This window comes from Cicer arietinum, chromosome 7 (assembly GCF_000331145.2).
Source record: "Cicer arietinum cultivar CDC Frontier isolate Library 1 chromosome 7, Cicar.CDCFrontier_v2.0, whole genome shotgun sequence".
Lineage (NCBI taxonomy): Eukaryota > Viridiplantae > Streptophyta > Magnoliopsida > Fabales > Fabaceae > Cicer > Cicer arietinum.
This window is the reverse complement of record NC_021166.2, coordinates 2787396-2804764: the sequence shown is the minus strand read 5'-3', so window position 1 is coordinate 2804764 and position 17369 is coordinate 2787396. Positions and strand designations below refer to the sequence as shown.

Sequence of the window (17369 nt, the reverse complement as noted above, 5' to 3'; positions counted from 1 at the left end):
ATATATATATATATATATATATATATATATATATATATAAATTAAAACAACGTATATAAAATTATTATTAATGTTAGTATTTATTAAAAAAAATGATGATCTCGTTTGAATTGAATTTGTTAGCTTCCTTGTTATAAAATATGTAGTTTGTAGGCTAGTTCACCGACTACGAACTAGCATTTTTCTCCGTTTCCAAAAATCTGCTACTAATTCAGCTCCTTCGCCGCTTGAAAAGTCCAAGTATCTTGTTAAATACTCTTGTCGTGGACGCTACAAGATGACTATTTGCATCTCTAACGTCATTGTTACCACTCTTGACCCTTCCACAATTTTGGTCTTTACGAAATATGTGTTGAAGTCTACCATGTTTGTGCATGAATTTCATTCTAACAAGAAGGTGAGTGGTGGTTAAAAGTGTGTTTTCGCATTCTGGTGTGGCGAGAAGTGGAGGCAAAGAAACACTCACAAGAGAAATGTGGGAGTCAGTTTTGCCGAGAGGTTAAACAATTGGTTGTTTTGTTTGTTTTTTATTTTGGAAAAATGGGTTAAAAGGAAATTGTTAGGGTCTATTGCAAATAATAGTTTAACCACTTTTATGCTTTTTGTTTTTAATTTAAATATGTAATTGACAACTTCGCCTAATGACAATTAGACACATGTTAACGAACTTCCACATCAGCACAATTTGGTCAAAGTTGGATTGAGGGACTAAGAGGTCATAATTGGAGTATAATTGAAGAGTTAAAATTGCTGTTAATATTAGTCTAATTTTTATAATTTGATACAACTTTTTCCTATCATTTACCTATTCTTTTAAATATCTATATATATGTTTAAATATTAAGTATCTATAAATATATAATTTTTTTTTATTTTTACTTTTGTCTTATTTTAAATAGTTAAGGAACTAAGTTAAACTTGAAGTAAAAATTTAAAGGATTAAACCGAAAATAACAATAAACATTTTTATTTATCAAATTGAACATACACCAACACAATAGACTTCAATATCATTTTCTTCTTATATCAACTTATAAATAAAAAATGTCTTATTACATTTAACTAAATCTCAACATTACATCAAACACATAATACATTAATAATGTTACTAAACTAACTAAACTACGAATCTTTCAAATTTCATCAATTTAATGCAATTTTTTAGTCACATTTCATTTCATGTGCAACAATGTTTTGATTTTGATTACATATATGCTAATTTTGTTCAACAATTTTGTGGACTTACTCATCAATTTTATGAATTTGTTCAACAACATTAAACTTATGTACAATTAGTTGTTTCCTTTTTTTTTCTTTTCATTTTGGTTGAATTTGATGATGAATTAAATATAAAATCTATTATTTGAATTAAAATTTTCAACTTCGCAAGAAAGAAGACAAATTTAACTTGTTCACTATATTCATTAATTTTACATAAACAATGATACATTTTGAGAACCTTAAATTGATTGGAGATGAAAAAAATTAGTTGGAAAAAAAGTGAGAAGGAATTTATATAACTCAAATAACAAGTCAACGTTTAAAGCCGTTAGACTAAGAAATAATTAAAAGAAAAAAAAACTAAATCGCGTTACCTAACCAGAGTTAAGGGACCAATTAGATTTTTTTTAGAGTTAAAAGATAAAAATCAACAATAAAAACAAGTTGAGAGACTACTTAGATATTTAAAAAGAAAAAATCAAATTTACCTAAATAGTATAACACATGTGATAAATATTTGAGTACTTTAACAGTTTGGTGTGAGTTCAATCCCTAATTTTTTTTATAAGCGGTTTAATCCATTGTTAATATCTATAAAAAAATAAATATTGAATAAGATTAATCTTTAAATGAATCTTAATTGCTTTTAGATATTAATTTTTGTAATTATACATGATAAATATTTGGTTTGCAACAAAAATATATCAAATTTTAGTGGACATTTTTTATTTTAATTTTTTATTTTATTTAACTATTTTATATATAATTTTATTATTTTCACCTATCAAATGTTGAATTATTTTAAATAATCACATAACATTTTACAATTTTTATTGTATTTATCGAGAAAAGAGGAAAGATGATGAAAGGATGAAGCTCCCTTTAGTTATGCTCTAGATTCTAATTTAGAAAATAATTTTTGTCCATTTCTCTTTAATTATAATTCATATCCATACTTTCACATTTTATCTAAATCCATTTTACATTTTTTTTTTACTTTTTTTATAAAAAACAAAATAAAAGAATATCTAACTCCACCAAATTCAATTTGTATCTCGGGTTTAAACTTTAAGTTTTCTAAAATAGTATTTTTGAAAATTTTTAAATTTATATTTTTATAAACAAAAATATTTAAGTTTTCTAATAGAAATGAAAGTTGACTAGTATGTATGAGAACTCTATTTTCAACTTTTTAGTTTTCTCTCTTAAACAAAGATAATGTGAAGTATTCAAATTTTAAAAATACACAATCGTTTCGAAGAATTTAAAATTTCTAAAATACTTTTTTATTTCAAAAAAATTAAATTTTCCTATATAAAAACATTTTAAAATTTATTTTTAATATATTGACAAATTTGAAGTTATCAAATATTGTTTTTTTTTTTAATAAAATGGTAATCCCAAGCCCAATTCACTTAACTTTGAAGAGAATCACCATTCACTAAGCCCAATCCAATCAGCAGCGGCTCGTAGAACTCAACTGCCCGGAAAACAGAGGCGGAGTTGGTCGTCGGCCGGCAGAGACAGCGAGAAAGTCGTCCAGGTATTATGTCTTCTTCTTCTTTAAATTTTTTTCTCGGATGCGAATACAGCGCGATAACCGCCCCTTACGAGCGAATTTTGTTGCAGCAGATAACCACTCCCCACCGCGATTCACCGATTGAACGCAATAGCTACGATATTGAAAACACAGGTTGTTGATTCGTTTTGTTTTCATTTTATGCCAACTTTTTCATTTGATTATTGTTTGATTTCCACGGCTCTTCTACCTGTTCTGTTGTTACATTGTGTTAAAGAAAAATATTAATATTAATTTTCTTATTTGATGTAGTTAGTGACCTAGAAATTTCTCCCTATCTAACATTCTTCTTCCTATAAATTAACAAAATTTTGAGCAATGTTTCCCAAACCTTCTTAGTTTATCAACGGGGTTTATTAAATATGATATATATTTTCTCATTTGAATTTTACATCCATGGCTACATTGTTTCTTTTACTGTTAATTTTCACTGAAAAGGACTGGTATTTGGTGAATTATCAGCACTGGTTTTTGCTATAAAATTTGAGAATGTGGGTAATGATTTTATGCATGTAGTAACTCTAAAGTTATAATTGAACTACTTCCAGTATGGCTTTTGTGTGTTTAGTTTGGATACTTGATATTGTTATATATTTATTGCTGAAGAAAATTTTGAGCTTATCACCGTGTTCCATGAATTCAGTGCTACTTCTCGATTAGTTTGAGTTAGGATAACTATCTATCAGTGGAGAAAATTTTGGAGTTTGTTGAATAAAAATTGAAACTTGCATATGTCACTAAAGGTGCTTGTGTTAACTTGAGCTTTGGTAAACCTATGAATTTTGGGAATCTCTCTTCTTTGTGGTGCGTGAGACCTCTAGCTTGATTTTAGTCTTGTTGTTGATCTTAAAATGTTTGAGATGGTATAAAATGTTGCTGTTTTAATTGGGATTAACGAGTTCAGTTTGTTATAGTTTGATTTGATGATGGAGTTGTTCTGTGATATTCTGTAGTTGTATATAAGTATATGTAAGGTAATTACTTTTCTTTTGGGTGAATATGTTCGGTCTTCACGTTTGATGTGGATATAACTAGTAACGTATATAGTGAAGCATGTAACTTTCCTATATTCTGCATCCTTGAAAAAGTGTAGTTTACAACTGTATAAAATGTATGGATAGCTTTGTCCATGCTTTTAAGCACATATTAATTCTTCACTTTTAAACATGTTGAAGTAATTCCATTTTAATTTTGATATTTCATTGTGTTAAAAAATTTGGTAGGTTTACTAGGTAAGTTTTACTGTTAAATATGAGATTAATATTTTAAAGCCTGATATTTAATTTTTATCTCTTTCCTTGGTTATGTAGGATTTATGAATTATTTATAAAATTGCCGAACATTGCAGGAATGGGAATTAGTAAAATAGAAGTAAACTTGAAGAGATTAATTGCAGCTGCTCCTCAACAGCAAAACCAGGCAAAACTTGTACATGTACGTAAGTCTGAAAATAAGCCCTCACTATTTATTTTAGAGTGATCAGTGTTATGTCAGAAGAGGAATCTTGGCACAACTGTTGAAGTTTCTGCTGTGTGGTTAGGATGTCGCAGGTTTGAGTTATGAAATTGACCTTTTGCAAATAGGCAAGGTTGCCTGCAATAGATCCAAAATAGACCCGGTCCTTTTTTTGGATCCCATTATGGCAGGAGCTTTATATGAACAAGTTGCCGTTTTTTGGTTTATGTTGATCTCAATTAGCTATAATATTTTTTGCTAATTTTGTTGAAATAATGTTCTATTGATTTAATCATTTGTTTAACTCTTGACAATAAAAGCTTACTAATTTGTTGACTCTGCAGTATGTTGCTACTTTGCGTGAACAACTGGAACAATTGGCCGAAGAGAAGACACCAGAAGGCTTGCCAAGGTAGCATGTGTCTTTATTTACAATCTCATGTAATCATGTACATAAATATCAAGCCATTATAAGGGAGACTACAGAGCTCTTGATGATTGGTATCCATTTGTACAAGGACTTCTTCAACTTGCATATTTTCAAGTCAAACTTTAATTCAAGTCTGGGGGTGCATCCAGATAAACTTCCTCCAAATCTCCATTTGTAAATCTATTCTTCACATCTAGTTGTTGTAGAGGCCAGTCCAAATTTTCCACAAGGGGTGGAAAAACTTATCAGCGTAGGCTTTGTAAAATGTCTTTAAGTAGTCAATGTCATAGTTTTGAGTAAAGCCTTTGGCAACCGATAAAGCTTTGCGTCTCTCAAGTTTACACCTGTTTTTTATTGTAAAAAACCAATCTGTATATCACTTAGTCTTTCCTTTTGACATTTTCACCATCTCCAATGTCCGATTCTTCCCAAGAGCTTTCATCTTTTCCAAGATTGGACCCGTTAAGCCTTATAAGCATTACGTAGGCTATATCAGTAGTCGGCGTGTTACTCTATAGTCTATACACTCTCTCTCACACTCAGGGATTGGACATTTGAACCATAGACCAATGCAGAGGAAATATCATGGATCTCAACATACCCCCTTCACGCTCAAAACATAGAGATATTGGCCCAATGACATATCTTCAGTAGTCTCTGATGCCATGACCACCGCTAAAGTTTTGAATGTTCTGTCGAGTAAAAGTACTTCACAAGAAAGTACACATTCATTATGGTCAACATTATGATAACATCAAATGGCAGACTACCCTAATTTTTGTGTTCAAGATCTGGCACTGTCAAATAGGATAAGATTTTCTTTCTCTATGAACATTGTTTGGGTTTAAACATTTAAATGTTAAGAATTGATAGTTGTGAAATTTTAGGGTTTGGATGGAAAGGAAAAAAGAGAGAAGATTTCAATAATTGGAATATAGTATTTTGAATAACTGCTGTAATATAAAAACCTAATCCAATAATTCTATATAATAAATTGTAAGTCAAGAACAAGTGTAGAGAAATTAGTGTAAGCTCAGCTGAACAACTAACGTAACATAATGAAATCCTATCGCAACAATAATCTTAATATTCAAACCATACTTAATGGTCTTGCAGACTGTGGTATATCTATGGACTTCTGTATTTACAACGAGTTCTCCTGGAAATATGATTCACATTGAACATGAGTTGTACTGCTCTTTATTTTTAATTCTTTAAACTTACTGGACAGTTTATTTCCCCTTCTACCTTCTTAGATCATTAGCAATCCATGATCTAAAGCTTTTATATTCCTGCTATATTTTTCTCTGCTGAATATGTGCATTCATTGATGTTTGTGTATGATCTGATCAAGCAGGATCTCAAAGACTACGTTGAATGATTATTCAGAGAAGATCGAAGCCATTGCTTCCAAATTGGTTAACCATGTGGTATGTATTTGTTAGCTATTGCATCTTGGAGAAATATTGAAATGCAAAGAGATCATTAGAGCAACTGACTAAACATTGGAGGTTTCTTTTTCTGCACCAATATAAAGAGAAATTTCATTAACCAAAGGATGGAATTTGAATATCTGAAATTTCAAATTTCTATGGGATATCATAAAATAGTTTTAGTTTATTTGTTCATACCTCTTTTTAAAAGAAAAAGACAGATTAGTGCAGCTACCGTGTGGTATAAACACAATTTTCATCAATAAATAGCTTAACTAATACTTTTGCACAGCATGATTGTGGTATGGTATCCCCTATCATTGCTTGCTCTAAGTTGTGTGTAGTAACAAACAAACAAAAATCTATAGCCATCCATGTGCTTTTCAGCCAAAAAAAGTTGTCTTAACTTGGTATTTGCTTGGAAATATAAATATGCTCATCTTAGTCACATGTGAGAAGAATAAAAGAAAGGAAACAAAATTGAGGCAACGCAATTAGATTAGTTAAATGAATTTAGCACAGTTGAAACTGTTAGGAGGTTATGGTTTAAAGGGATGATAGCAAGGATGTCTGGCTTGAATTTGGGGGAAAGGGCAGTAGAATAGGATTCAGAATTGTCGGTATTGTAGAAACGGACATTAGGATAGTTGTAAAATGGGAAACCCATTTTTGAAGAAGAAGTCCCTAGAAGGAGCATTATCTCTGTTTTCTGTTTCACTAAGCCCTTGCAGATTTGTTTTCTTTTTCTCTATTTCTCAGCTCTCTTGCTTGTGTGTTTGTAATGACTTACAAATATGGATCATAAGATTCATAACCATGTCACAAATTCATTTCAAATCCATCTTTTTTGCCCACCTATTCAACAAAACAAACCTTAATGATTTGTTGTGCAATGCAGAACATTACAATACATCAATTATAGTATGTGAAAAGTACGTATAGAAGTATAAAATATTGAATGGGTTGATTTATTGCTACTTGGTTGGAATGCATCATAATCAGTCAAATTTGCTCCATCGTTTCCTTATCATATATTCCATTTTAGTTTTGGCTAAATTGGCACACTTAGTGATAGTCATATAACCACTTAAATTTTCAGTCTGACATACAAGTATCTGAGAAGGACTTTGAAAGCAATGTTAAAGAAAACCCTTCTGAAATTGAGGAAAAAAAGCCGATATCACCTTCTTCTGGATTGCGAAGAAGGCCTGTGTAAGCTATTGTTAACCTTCTCCACTGCTTCTTGTATTTTGTAGGCTGTTTTACTGTTACTCATCTGATTCATTGGACAGAGCTGCTTCAAGTACTGAAGATAGAGCACATGAGCCTGCTGAGACTGATCACTTATCACCTGTTAAACTGGATGCTGCAGGACATGCACATATTGATAAACACAGGTACACTCGAAGTTTTTTTTTTTCTTAGATAATCTACACTTGAAGTTTGTGTGATGGTGAGTCAGTACTATTGCAGTGTTTCAGTGAAACGCCACAACCCATAAACCTTTCCTATGTAAATTTCTTAAAACAACAAAAGTATATTTGTATTCAGAAATAGGGCCTATGTTTTGAGGTCAGTCATTGGGATATATTGTTGGTAACTAACCAGTTACCAAATGTTACTGGATATGTTGAACTCCTAGGGTGCTATATTCAGAAGTTTATTTTAGTCATCATTGACTTGTTTTCAGGATGTTTCTGAATCACTATTTTTTTGATACCAATACTGTCACAGTTGCTATTAATTATATGCAAAAACGTATTAGATAATTAATTGTTATTGTCATTTGTGTTTGCTCTCTCAATGCTTTGTTTTTAATCATATTAATTGTCTTTCATCGTTCTCTCCATTGTTGTACGTTTTTGTTCAAACTTTTACTTCTCAGAAAGCTTCAAGACGATTTGACTGATGAGATGGTGGTGTTGGCAAAACAACTCAAAGAGAGTAGTCTCATGATGAGCCAGTCTGTGAAAAATACTGAAAAGGTCTGATTCTCATTTTCATCAACTCCTGCTTGTCTAACTGCTAACCTGTTGTATCAGTTGATATTATTATTTCAAGATGTATCTCAAATAAAGTCATTTTAATCCTTAAATGTATGAGGCAGTGTCATAATAGTCGTTGTATATATATCAAAATAATAAAAATATATCTGAATGTGTCTTTTGGTTCTCAATTGTATTCTCCGTTAATTAGTTTTTTAGTCTTTGAATGTGTTTTTCAATAGTCAATTTGGTCTATAAAAATATTAACAAAAGAGACACTTTGGGATGTTTGTTCGTAATATGATATATGCCTATCTTTCTCATTTTGGCATGAGGGATTGTGGAGGAAGGTGTGTTAATATCTTGTGATGGGGTGTTAACTAACATGATGAATGATGGCTTTCTTGCAGATACTTGATTCTACTGAGCAGGCCATTGAGCATAGCTTGGCAAGCACAGGTCGTGCCAATGTGCGAGCAAACACAATATACTCGGAGAGTTCAAAGACTTCTTGCTTAACCTGGCTTGTGATGTTTGTGATGACGTGTGTATTTGTCATGGTTATTCTTCTAATCCGTGTCACATAGGGTGCAGTTAACATTTCATGGGGTAAATTAAATTACTTTAAGCATGGCCTTTTTTTTTTTATATATATACTGAAAGCATAGCTTTTTCTATAATGTAAATTTTCCTTCTATGAAGATATATACGTTTTATAGACGTTATGTCATGCAGTTTTTTATTTTTCTTTTTGAAGGACTTGTTCATACCTTCATAGTATAAGAACTGTAATATATTTTCCTTCAAAAAAAGGAATTGTAATGGATAGTTGAAAGTCAACAGTGTGTACGTAAATATTCTAGTACCATAACAATATTCTGCAATCACAAACATTCGACATGATTATTAAACCAACACCAAGAAGCCATTTTAATCTGATGCTACAGCCCCTTCAAAAATGATTTTGTTTCTTCATATTCTTCTTTCTAATCAGTGCTCCAAATTGAATGTGAAAAAGAGCACTCGAAAAACACGTGCCAGCAGCTACTGCAATTTGCATCTATTATCTCTCTTTTGAATCTAACGCAACTCTACTTGCGAACTTATTAAATAAAAGTCTCCACGCGAACACCCTCACCTATGAAAGTTACAGTACTTCGCAAAACATTTTTTAAGCCCAAACTTAGCATTATAGCCGCTCTTATTTTAAGTATTTTGAGAAGTTCTTCCTCAAATCATTTTTGAAATATACATTTTTTTATAAATTGGAATATACATTTTTAAAAAAAAAATATGATTTTTATCTTGTTAAAATCACTAATAATGAATATCTAAGTTATTGAATGTTATTTTTTTTAATTGATAACAAATAAATCTAAACAACTTCTACTATTTTTAAATAAATTTTCATAACAATTATTTTTAAAAATATAAAGTCAAAATCATTTTTTAAATAAATGGGTCCAATATCAATAATTGACATACAAATGAATGATTGATATTATAAGTACATGCATGGTCCATCGTATTCATATGTGATTATAATAATAAGATTTAATTAGTCTTTTGGCCCATTATCTTTTTTTTTTTTGGTTTTTATTATAGTCTCTTAATTAATTTTCATTTCATTTTGGTCCCTCAACTTTGGTTATGCCGGTCATATTAGTCATTTCCGTTAGTTTTATTCAAAAAAATGTTAAATCTACTAAGTAGATTGTATGAATCTCAATTTTGGTGTGCTCATTGAGTTGTGTGAGTCACTCATTTAAAAGCCAAAATTAAAATTTCAAATCCATTTCTCTTTTTTCTTCATATCTCCTTCTTCTGCCTTATTTTCTTCTTACACATCTTCTTGTTTTTCTTCTAGCCATATTCAACATAGTACAAAGTATCTAAAGCAAAATTATCATCTCATTTCAATCCACCAACATAGTTTATGTTATGAATATTTTTGCCAAGGTCTACCAATATACGATTTAACGGAACTATGATTTAGGTCTTATGCAACTGTGACTTTAGAACTGTGAATTATGATTTTGGTGTTTTGATTTGGATTCGTTCTTCCTTGGAGCAATAACATTGACAATTTTTTGTTATAGATTTCTTGCGAAAATGTTTCAAAACTAGGGCTACATTGCCAAAGAAGAAGAAGAAGAAATCTTAATTTTGACTTTTTAATGGATGAGTCGTATAACCCAATCAACGCATCAAAAGCAAAAATGACTAATGTGGTCGACAAAAGCAAAGTTGAGAGACTAAAGCGGAGCATAAATTAATAAAATGACCAAAATGAAATTAAAAAAAAAGTTAATTGACCAAAAGACTAATTAAATATAATAATAACTATTGATTTACTCATTTTAACACCTTCTCACTTTAGAAGAGTGAAATTCAAAATTATGATCTTTTAACTTTAGTCTTTACGTAGACTATCAATTTTAGTCACTATTTTGCATTTATAGTAGTTATTTTTGTAGCCCTAAAGGATTATAAACACCATTTTTTTTGTAAAAAATTCAAAAATATAATAAAATTGAGATATAGAGTAAACTCTAAGGATCATAATTTTACAAATTTAAAATATATTTAACATTGATATTATATAGAAGTTAGAGTGATAAAGAAGTCAACGGTAAAACTCCACCTACCAACAAACAACTAAGTAACATTTGTTATCTTTTATAAAAAATAAAAAAATAAAAAAATAAAACTAATATAAAAATAACACTCATTTTTATAAGTAACATGAAATAAAAACTAACACTTATCTTTTTGTATCATGCTCTTTTACGACTAAGCTCTGGTTTTGGTTAAGCTTTACTTTTCACTTTCAAATAGATAGTAGTTTGGTTCAAATTCTCAAGTACTTTAAAGTTGGAGTTTATCCTCCTAAAAGGCCTACCATCAAAGAAGTGATTTAACGTCCCTAAAGACTATTAAATTAAATGTAATACTGATGGAGCTGCATTTGGATGCCTTGTTTGTGGAGGTAATTTTAGGGATATATTTACTGCTTCTTTGAGTATTACAACTGCACTACATGTTGAGTTCATGGAAGTTATGATTGCTATTGAAATAGCATATTCACGAATGAGTGAAGATTTCTATGGATTGAATCTGACTTGCAGTTAACAAATTTAGCCTAGTTCATTGGTCTATTAGAAATAGATATCTTAATTGTATTGTGATAGTTAAAAGAATGAGTTTTACTATATCTCATGTTTGTAGAGAAAAAAATCAATGTGCAGACATAATTGATAATTTGAAATTTCAAATTGTTAATGGCCATTAGATATTTTTCCTTATCATATTTATGATATTTTCAATAGAAATAAATTTGATCTTCCTAAATATAGATTTTATTTTTTTTTCACCATAATTTTATTTTTAAATATTTTTCTGATAATGTTTTTACTGAGATAATGTATTATATCCTATCTGATTGTTACTTGGATTTTGATATAATTCTCTAATTTTTTTTTAAATAATATTTTAGAGTACTATAAATAATAAGTGATTATTTTAGAGTAATAATGTAGTTGGAACGTTAGATTTATTATTAAGTATGCCCTTTATTTTAAACTCAAACTTATTGGTTAAGATACTAAACAGATTACTGTAAAGTTTGTCCCTACATGGACTTGTTGATATTTATTGTTTGGTTTTGTTTATTTATGTTTTTGCTGACTTTTGTTGATTGCTGATGGCGGATGATTTTAATTAGATTGTCTAGAAGAGTGATCCAATTTATTTATTTATATAAAAGATATACTTTAAGGTCGGCACTCGACACTGGGCACATATATTTGACAATGCCAAAGTGTCGTAAGCTGTGATGTAATAAAACTCAAATAATTTAAATTGTACTTCATCCGTACTTGATCTTTCTTTTAAATATTTTATATTTGTTCTATAAATTAATTATTTTAGAAAATTAATATGTAATTAATGATGTTTTTATTTTTATTTTTATATAAAAATCCAAAAAATATATATTAAATAATTTCACTTTTATTTAATTGATGAAAGATAAAAAAAACTAAATTTATATAACTTTATTATTTTTTAATATAAATATCCAAGTCTGAAAAATCAAAATTCAAGTATGATTCTTTTGACAAAAGTACTATCACTATACATTTATTATTATTATTATTATAATTATTATTATTATTATTATTATTATTATTATTATTATTATTATTACTCTTCCATTCATTTTCTGTGAACTTGCTGTTCTTATCCGCAAAATAAATCAAAGTCAGTAGCATACATTGTTACGATTTACCAGTGTCTTTCTGCCCCATTTTTCGAATTGACCTTACATATATTATATTATAGTATTGTATGGATACAGCTGAAATATAAAAATATGAACAAAATTATTTGAAAAATATTTAATCATTCTATAGAAAATGAAAATAATTGAAATTATTAAATGCAACAAAAATACTATAAGCATTTTTCTATATTTAATAATGGTAGAAGCATTTGATTGTCAATTAAAAATAATAATTGTAAATCAAATAGCTAACTATACTAAAAAATGGAAACAAAATTTGCAAAAACATGTATTAAAAAATAAATAAGATTTTATTTTTACATTTGTATCATTGTTTAAAACAAAACAAAACAAAAAACAGAGATGAAAGACGGGCACTTGTTTGGTAAGACATAAGAGTGATAAGTGGTGTTTACTAATTCTAATCAAAGGAAGAAGCAAGATGATATTGGCGAACACCCAAAAGTGAACGATCCCACATGATTAGAATTGCATTTACTTGGGTGTGTTCTAGGAACCTTCCCTGTCACCAGCACGTACAATTTCGTATTCACACACATTCTCCACCCTTCAATAGACACGTGACAAGTATATTTTTTCCTTGTGGGTACTCTTTTCACTGTCATTATTATTATATAATTATATAATATAAAATCACGTCAGGTAAGCCTTTCAATATTTCTCTATTGCTTTTCTCCCTTTAGTTTTCTGCTAGCATGGGCTGCTAGCAATAGCATTGTTTAAGGAAAGAACAGGAACAACAAACAACTTCATGGGGAACTGTAACTGTTTGAGTCTTCAACCAGACGACAATCCCGCCCCTGCCTCTGAAACCAACAATCTATCAGGTAAACCATCGTGTCCACAACACTTGGCCCTTTCTTTTAGGGTTATACTGATGAATATCTTGAAACATAAGTTTTGAAAGAAATTTTTTCCTTTTTACAATTTCAAAAAATGAATTATGGAGGTATTGAGTGAACATGTGTTTTAAAATTTATCTTTTTACAATTTCAAAGAACTTCATCATGTGTTGCATATCTCATATTCTTGACTTGAGGAGGTATCGAGTGAACATATTTTGGCCTTGCTGGCCTTCTACTTTTCATGACCTTACTTGTCATATAGAAACATACAGTTAATTTTGTGATTTTCACTTTTAAAGTTTCATTTCAATTTCGCCAATTTTTTAATATAATTTCGAGAGTCAAACAGAGAAAGCCAAATGAGTTGTTTGCATAAGCACCTGTTAACAATTCAAACATCGAGGATCAAAGCAGGGAATCAATCCTCAATTCTTTGACCATGTAATTTAAAACTTAGAAGACACTCCTTGCTATTAGCAGCAGTTCATTATATATTAGTACATCCTGAACATGTTTGGCACTTCAACCTCTTAACATAATTTATTGTGTAATTTTGAGTATGACTCACATTCACTATAAGCATTCAGATGCTCGGGTGTAGTGAAGCAAGAGTGTCTCACCTTTAGATTTGACCCATTCATATGTTAGGTTTCGACTAGGAAGGTTGGGGATGTGGAAGGCGAAGTTCCTCGCAGCGGTAAACTTGTAATTTGACTGTAGTATTTTAACATTGTATCGTGTTGTAACCGTACTAATTGCATAGTAAAAAAACTGCAACAACCAATCTGTTGATGGAAATGTAGACAAAATTAGATCCCTGTATTTTTTTGTTTACATTTGATCCTCTTCTCAATTTGGTGATGTGTAAATGATGATGAAAAAAATTATGGTCACGTGAAATTTACATTTATTTTTAAAATAAATAGGGATAATTTTTTTTTTTAAATAAATAAATTATTTTAATTTTTAATTTTTTTACTCTTAAAATTTTGAAAAATAAAAAAATTTAAAAGTCGCAAAACTGTGTTTCTCTTGCTGTTGCAATGTCCCAGGGAGTAGTCAGTTATTCGATGGTCTGTTCTTGTGTGCATTTATTTATCTATTTTCTTGAGAACCAAATTCGCTCTTCTAACACATGACAAACTGTGTTTCTCTTGCTGTTGCAATGTCCTAGGGAGAAGTATTCGGTTATCTGCTGGTCTCAGCAACTTGAGATTGATACAGAATGGCAATTCCACATCTCTTGGGCGTAGCAGCAACTCTGGAAGAAATAGCAGACTATTTAGTAGTAGTAATAATCACTCAACAGGCAATAATACAAGTACATCCTTTTGGGGCTCTGAGAATAGTCAGGCCTCTCGAGTAAGAGATGATGAGGAGTTCCCTTATGGGCAGATCTTGGATGCGGCAAACTTGAAAGTTTTTACTTTGGCAGAACTGAAGGAAGCCACTAAAAATTTCCGTCTTGACAGTGTGTTAGGAGAGGGTGGGTTCGGTAGAGTATTCAAGGGTTTGATTAAGAAGAGTTCGGGATCAAAAAGAGGTGAGGGTTTGACTATTGCCATCAAGAAATTGAATTCTGAAAGCAGGCAAGGAGTTGCAGAATGGCAGGTATGGGCATAACTACAGCATGAGTAAAACTTTCAAAATTAGAAGATCATCACATTCACATTTTTTGTTGGCATGTGATGGCTTCTATTTATATTGATGTTTCTTCTTCTTTTGGGTACAGTCAGAGGTGAATTTCTTAGGAAGGCTTTCTCACCCCAACCTTGTAAAGCTGTTGGGATTTGGGCGTGAGGATGGCGAGCTATTTTTGGTGTATGAATTTATGCACCGTGGCAGCTTGGATAACCACCTGTTTGGAAGTAAGTGCTGATAACATTGTTGAATAGTGAATACTTTACTATGACATCCACAAAACTACCATTTTTCTCTCTTTCTTTGTGTCTGTACTTTCCTGTTGTTATTTTATGCCTGCAGGAGGTTCAAATGTTCGGCCACTTTCATGGGACAGAAGGTTGAAAGTGATGATAGGAGCAGCTAGGGGACTAAATTTCCTGCACTCCTTAGAGAAGAAAATTATATACAGAGATTTTAAGCCCTCAAATATACTACTTGACAAGGTAAGTTTCATTTCATCTTTTGGGTATTGAGTACCCCATGAGCACATTTTCCTCATATATTGAGAAATAAAAGAAGACAGAAGTCATTTCTATATTTAAGATGCATGCTATTGAAGAATTCATGGTAATGGAAGAAAATATATCTAATCTTTTGTTTTGTAATAGGCATACACATCCAAGTTATCAGACTTTGGCTTGGCCAGATCTGTTCCTTCTGATGATCACACTCATGTATCAACACAGGTAGTGGGAACATGCGGCTATGCTGCTCCAGAGTACATTCGCACAGGTAAACCGCAAATTCCCTCTTCTTAAACATGTTTTGAAAATGTTGTGAGACAGTAAATTAATCGTCCCACATCAATCAAATAGGTCATTTGTATGTGAAAAGTGATGTATATGGATTTGGGATTGTTTTGTTGGAGATACTAACGGGTAAGTCAATAAACGATATAACACGCCTTCGTCAGACAAATTCCTTATGTGATTGGCTCAAATCAAACCTATTAAACAGAGGGAAATTGAGAAGCAACATGGATGCAAGGTTGGAAGGTAAGTATCCACCCAACTTAGCATCACAACTAGCTCAACTTGCTCTCAAATGCATCCAAACAGAGCCCAAAGTTAGGCCATCAATGAAGGAAGTTCTTGAAAAATTGGAACAGATTGAAGCAGCGAATGAAAAACCAGCTGATACCATTAAAAAGACTAATACTTCTAGGGTAGTTCAACAACATGGAAGGCTAGATGGTGGTTAGTGATACCATTATTAACACTCTATCCTTTTGCAGGTGATAGATTTTCTACACTAGAAAGAGCTTATAGTTAAACGTACATGTGAACATTTCTGGATTTAGGGTGAAGCCTGAGACCTTAGGGAATCTGCTCAATGGTGAATTTGTGACAATTAGCTTTATGAACACCCTAAAACTAGGTCGTCCCTAGGGTTTAATAATCCAACAGATCCCTAATTCATGTCCAAATTTTCATTGATTCTTCCTCATATGTTCGTGGAGTTTGTAATGTAACAATCTATGATTGATTACTTGTTTTTTTGCACTTTAATTTTGTGTATATATACGATAAATGAAATACTGTAGAGTAATTATTTCAAAGTCTGATTCTCATGATAATGATCAATGTGTAATAGGTTTAATTATAGAGATCAAATGTTCAAATTGCAATCAGGACTTTCAAAATAGCAACAAAAAAAGTTACTCCATACATGAATTTACGATAATAGTAGTAATTTCGGTGTACACGGCAGTCATAAGAACAACGCACCTTGAGAGTCGCGGTGCGGTGGTGCAATGTTGCTGTCAACCGGTGATGATTTGGTGCGTTGTCTGGTCGTTCTCGCCGTGGCGAGTGGTGCCGCGATTTCAGATTTGTAGCCCTATCTTTACGGTGGCTATTTTGCTTCATGTTGAGTTCCTCTGAGATTTTCGTCGCTCGAGAAATGCAGAGTTAGAAAAGCTACTTGTGAAAGCTTTTATGAATGAATTAGTAAGAATTTTAGTAAACTGGCCATTTTTCTTCTTGAAAAAACATTCTGTTCCTTAATTAAAGGTTTTATGTTTGTTTTAAGAGTTTAATGATTTTGTGTAAGATAAAAAGAGTTTAATAACTTTGCATAAATATTAATAATTTCGTTTTTTATAAATATTAGATGAAATTCTTTCACTTTCTTTAACTCATTTGTGTTTATAAATACGAATGGAGAGAATTTTATACAGATAATTTAATGTGAACCAATTATCTTACTATGTGCTCCTATTTAACATTTGTATTATAAAAATGATTACACATATTATATTTTTTTTTTATTGAATATCAATGTAAACTTATTTTTGTTGTTGATAATCCATATATTTTTTTTCTTATTTTAATGTAATATATATTTAAGTTAAAATTTAAATCTTTAATGTAATATATAGTTGAGTGTGATTTCAAATTCAAATCTCAATCCTAGACTTTTAAACTAAAAAAAAT

At 30.6% G+C, this 17369-nt stretch overlaps 2 protein-coding genes and 1 long non-coding RNA gene across 9 annotated transcripts; 2 read left to right on the top strand and 1 right to left on the bottom strand.

Moving 5' to 3' along the window:
- Positions 1 to 2606: 2606 nt before the first annotated feature.
- Positions 2607 to 8943, top strand: LOC101514722 (uncharacterized). 6 transcript variants are annotated; one of them, XM_004507861.4, is made up of 9 exons: positions 2607 to 2764; positions 2854 to 2914; positions 4149 to 4234; positions 4600 to 4667; positions 6043 to 6115; positions 7218 to 7330; positions 7411 to 7515; positions 8004 to 8103; positions 8514 to 8943. In XM_004507861.4, exons 3-9 carry the CDS (start codon positions 4151 to 4153, stop codon positions 8688 to 8690), a joined length of 720 nt encoding a protein of 239 aa, XP_004507918.1. In that variant the 5' UTR covers positions 2607 to 2764; positions 2854 to 2914; positions 4149 to 4150; the 3' UTR covers positions 8691 to 8943. The 6 variants fall into 6 exon arrangements, with proteins under 6 accessions (XP_004507918.1, XP_004507920.1, XP_073220143.1 ...); XM_004507863.4 differs by having other exon boundaries at positions 4149 to 4238; XM_073364042.1 differs by having other exon boundaries at positions 4111 to 4234.
- A 4150-nt stretch (positions 8944 to 13093) lies between these two features.
- LOC101514185 (probable serine/threonine-protein kinase PIX13) lies at positions 13094 to 17040 on the top strand. Of its 2 annotated transcripts, none has more exons than XM_004507859.4 (6): positions 13094 to 13233; positions 14426 to 14862; positions 14984 to 15119; positions 15235 to 15377; positions 15543 to 15666; positions 16528 to 17040. In XM_004507859.4, exons 1-6 carry the CDS (start codon positions 13158 to 13160, stop codon positions 16815 to 16817), a joined length of 1206 nt encoding a protein of 401 aa, XP_004507916.1. In that variant the 5' UTR covers positions 13094 to 13157; the 3' UTR covers positions 16818 to 17040. The 2 variants fall into 2 exon arrangements, with proteins under 2 accessions (XP_004507916.1, XP_004507915.1); XM_004507858.4 differs by lacking the exon at positions 16528 to 17040 and adding an exon at positions 15750 to 16510.
- LOC140918878 (uncharacterized) lies at positions 13602 to 16799 on the bottom strand. The gene is made up of 2 exons (XR_012161291.1): positions 16662 to 16799; positions 13602 to 14036 (listed from the first exon to the last, which is right to left on the bottom strand). It is a non-coding gene; the product is annotated as an uncharacterized lncRNA (long non-coding RNA).
- Positions 17041 to 17369: the final 329 nt, after the last annotated feature.

Excerpts from the sequence above, each read along its gene's own strand:
- LOC101514722 (XM_004507861.4), top strand. The coding sequence starts at position 4,151 with ATGGGAATTAGTAAAATAGAAGTAAACTTGAAGAGATTAATTGCAGCT. Across the intron at positions 6,116-7,217 it reads CCAAATTGGTTAACCATGTG|TCTGACATACAAGTATCTGA; the intron begins GTATGTATTTGT and ends TTAAATTTTCAG. Across the intron at positions 8,104-8,513 it reads CTGTGAAAAATACTGAAAAG|ATACTTGATTCTACTGAGCA; the intron begins GTCTGATTCTCA and ends GCTTTCTTGCAG.
- LOC101514185 (XM_004507858.4), top strand. The coding sequence starts at position 13,158 with ATGGGGAACTGTAACTGTTTGAGTCTTCAACCAGACGACAATCCCGCC. Across the intron at positions 15,378-15,542 it reads CAAATATACTACTTGACAAG|GCATACACATCCAAGTTATC; the intron begins GTAAGTTTCATT and ends GTTTTGTAATAG. Across the intron at positions 15,667-15,749 it reads TCCAGAGTACATTCGCACAG|GTCATTTGTATGTGAAAAGT; the intron begins GTAAACCGCAAA and ends TCAATCAAATAG.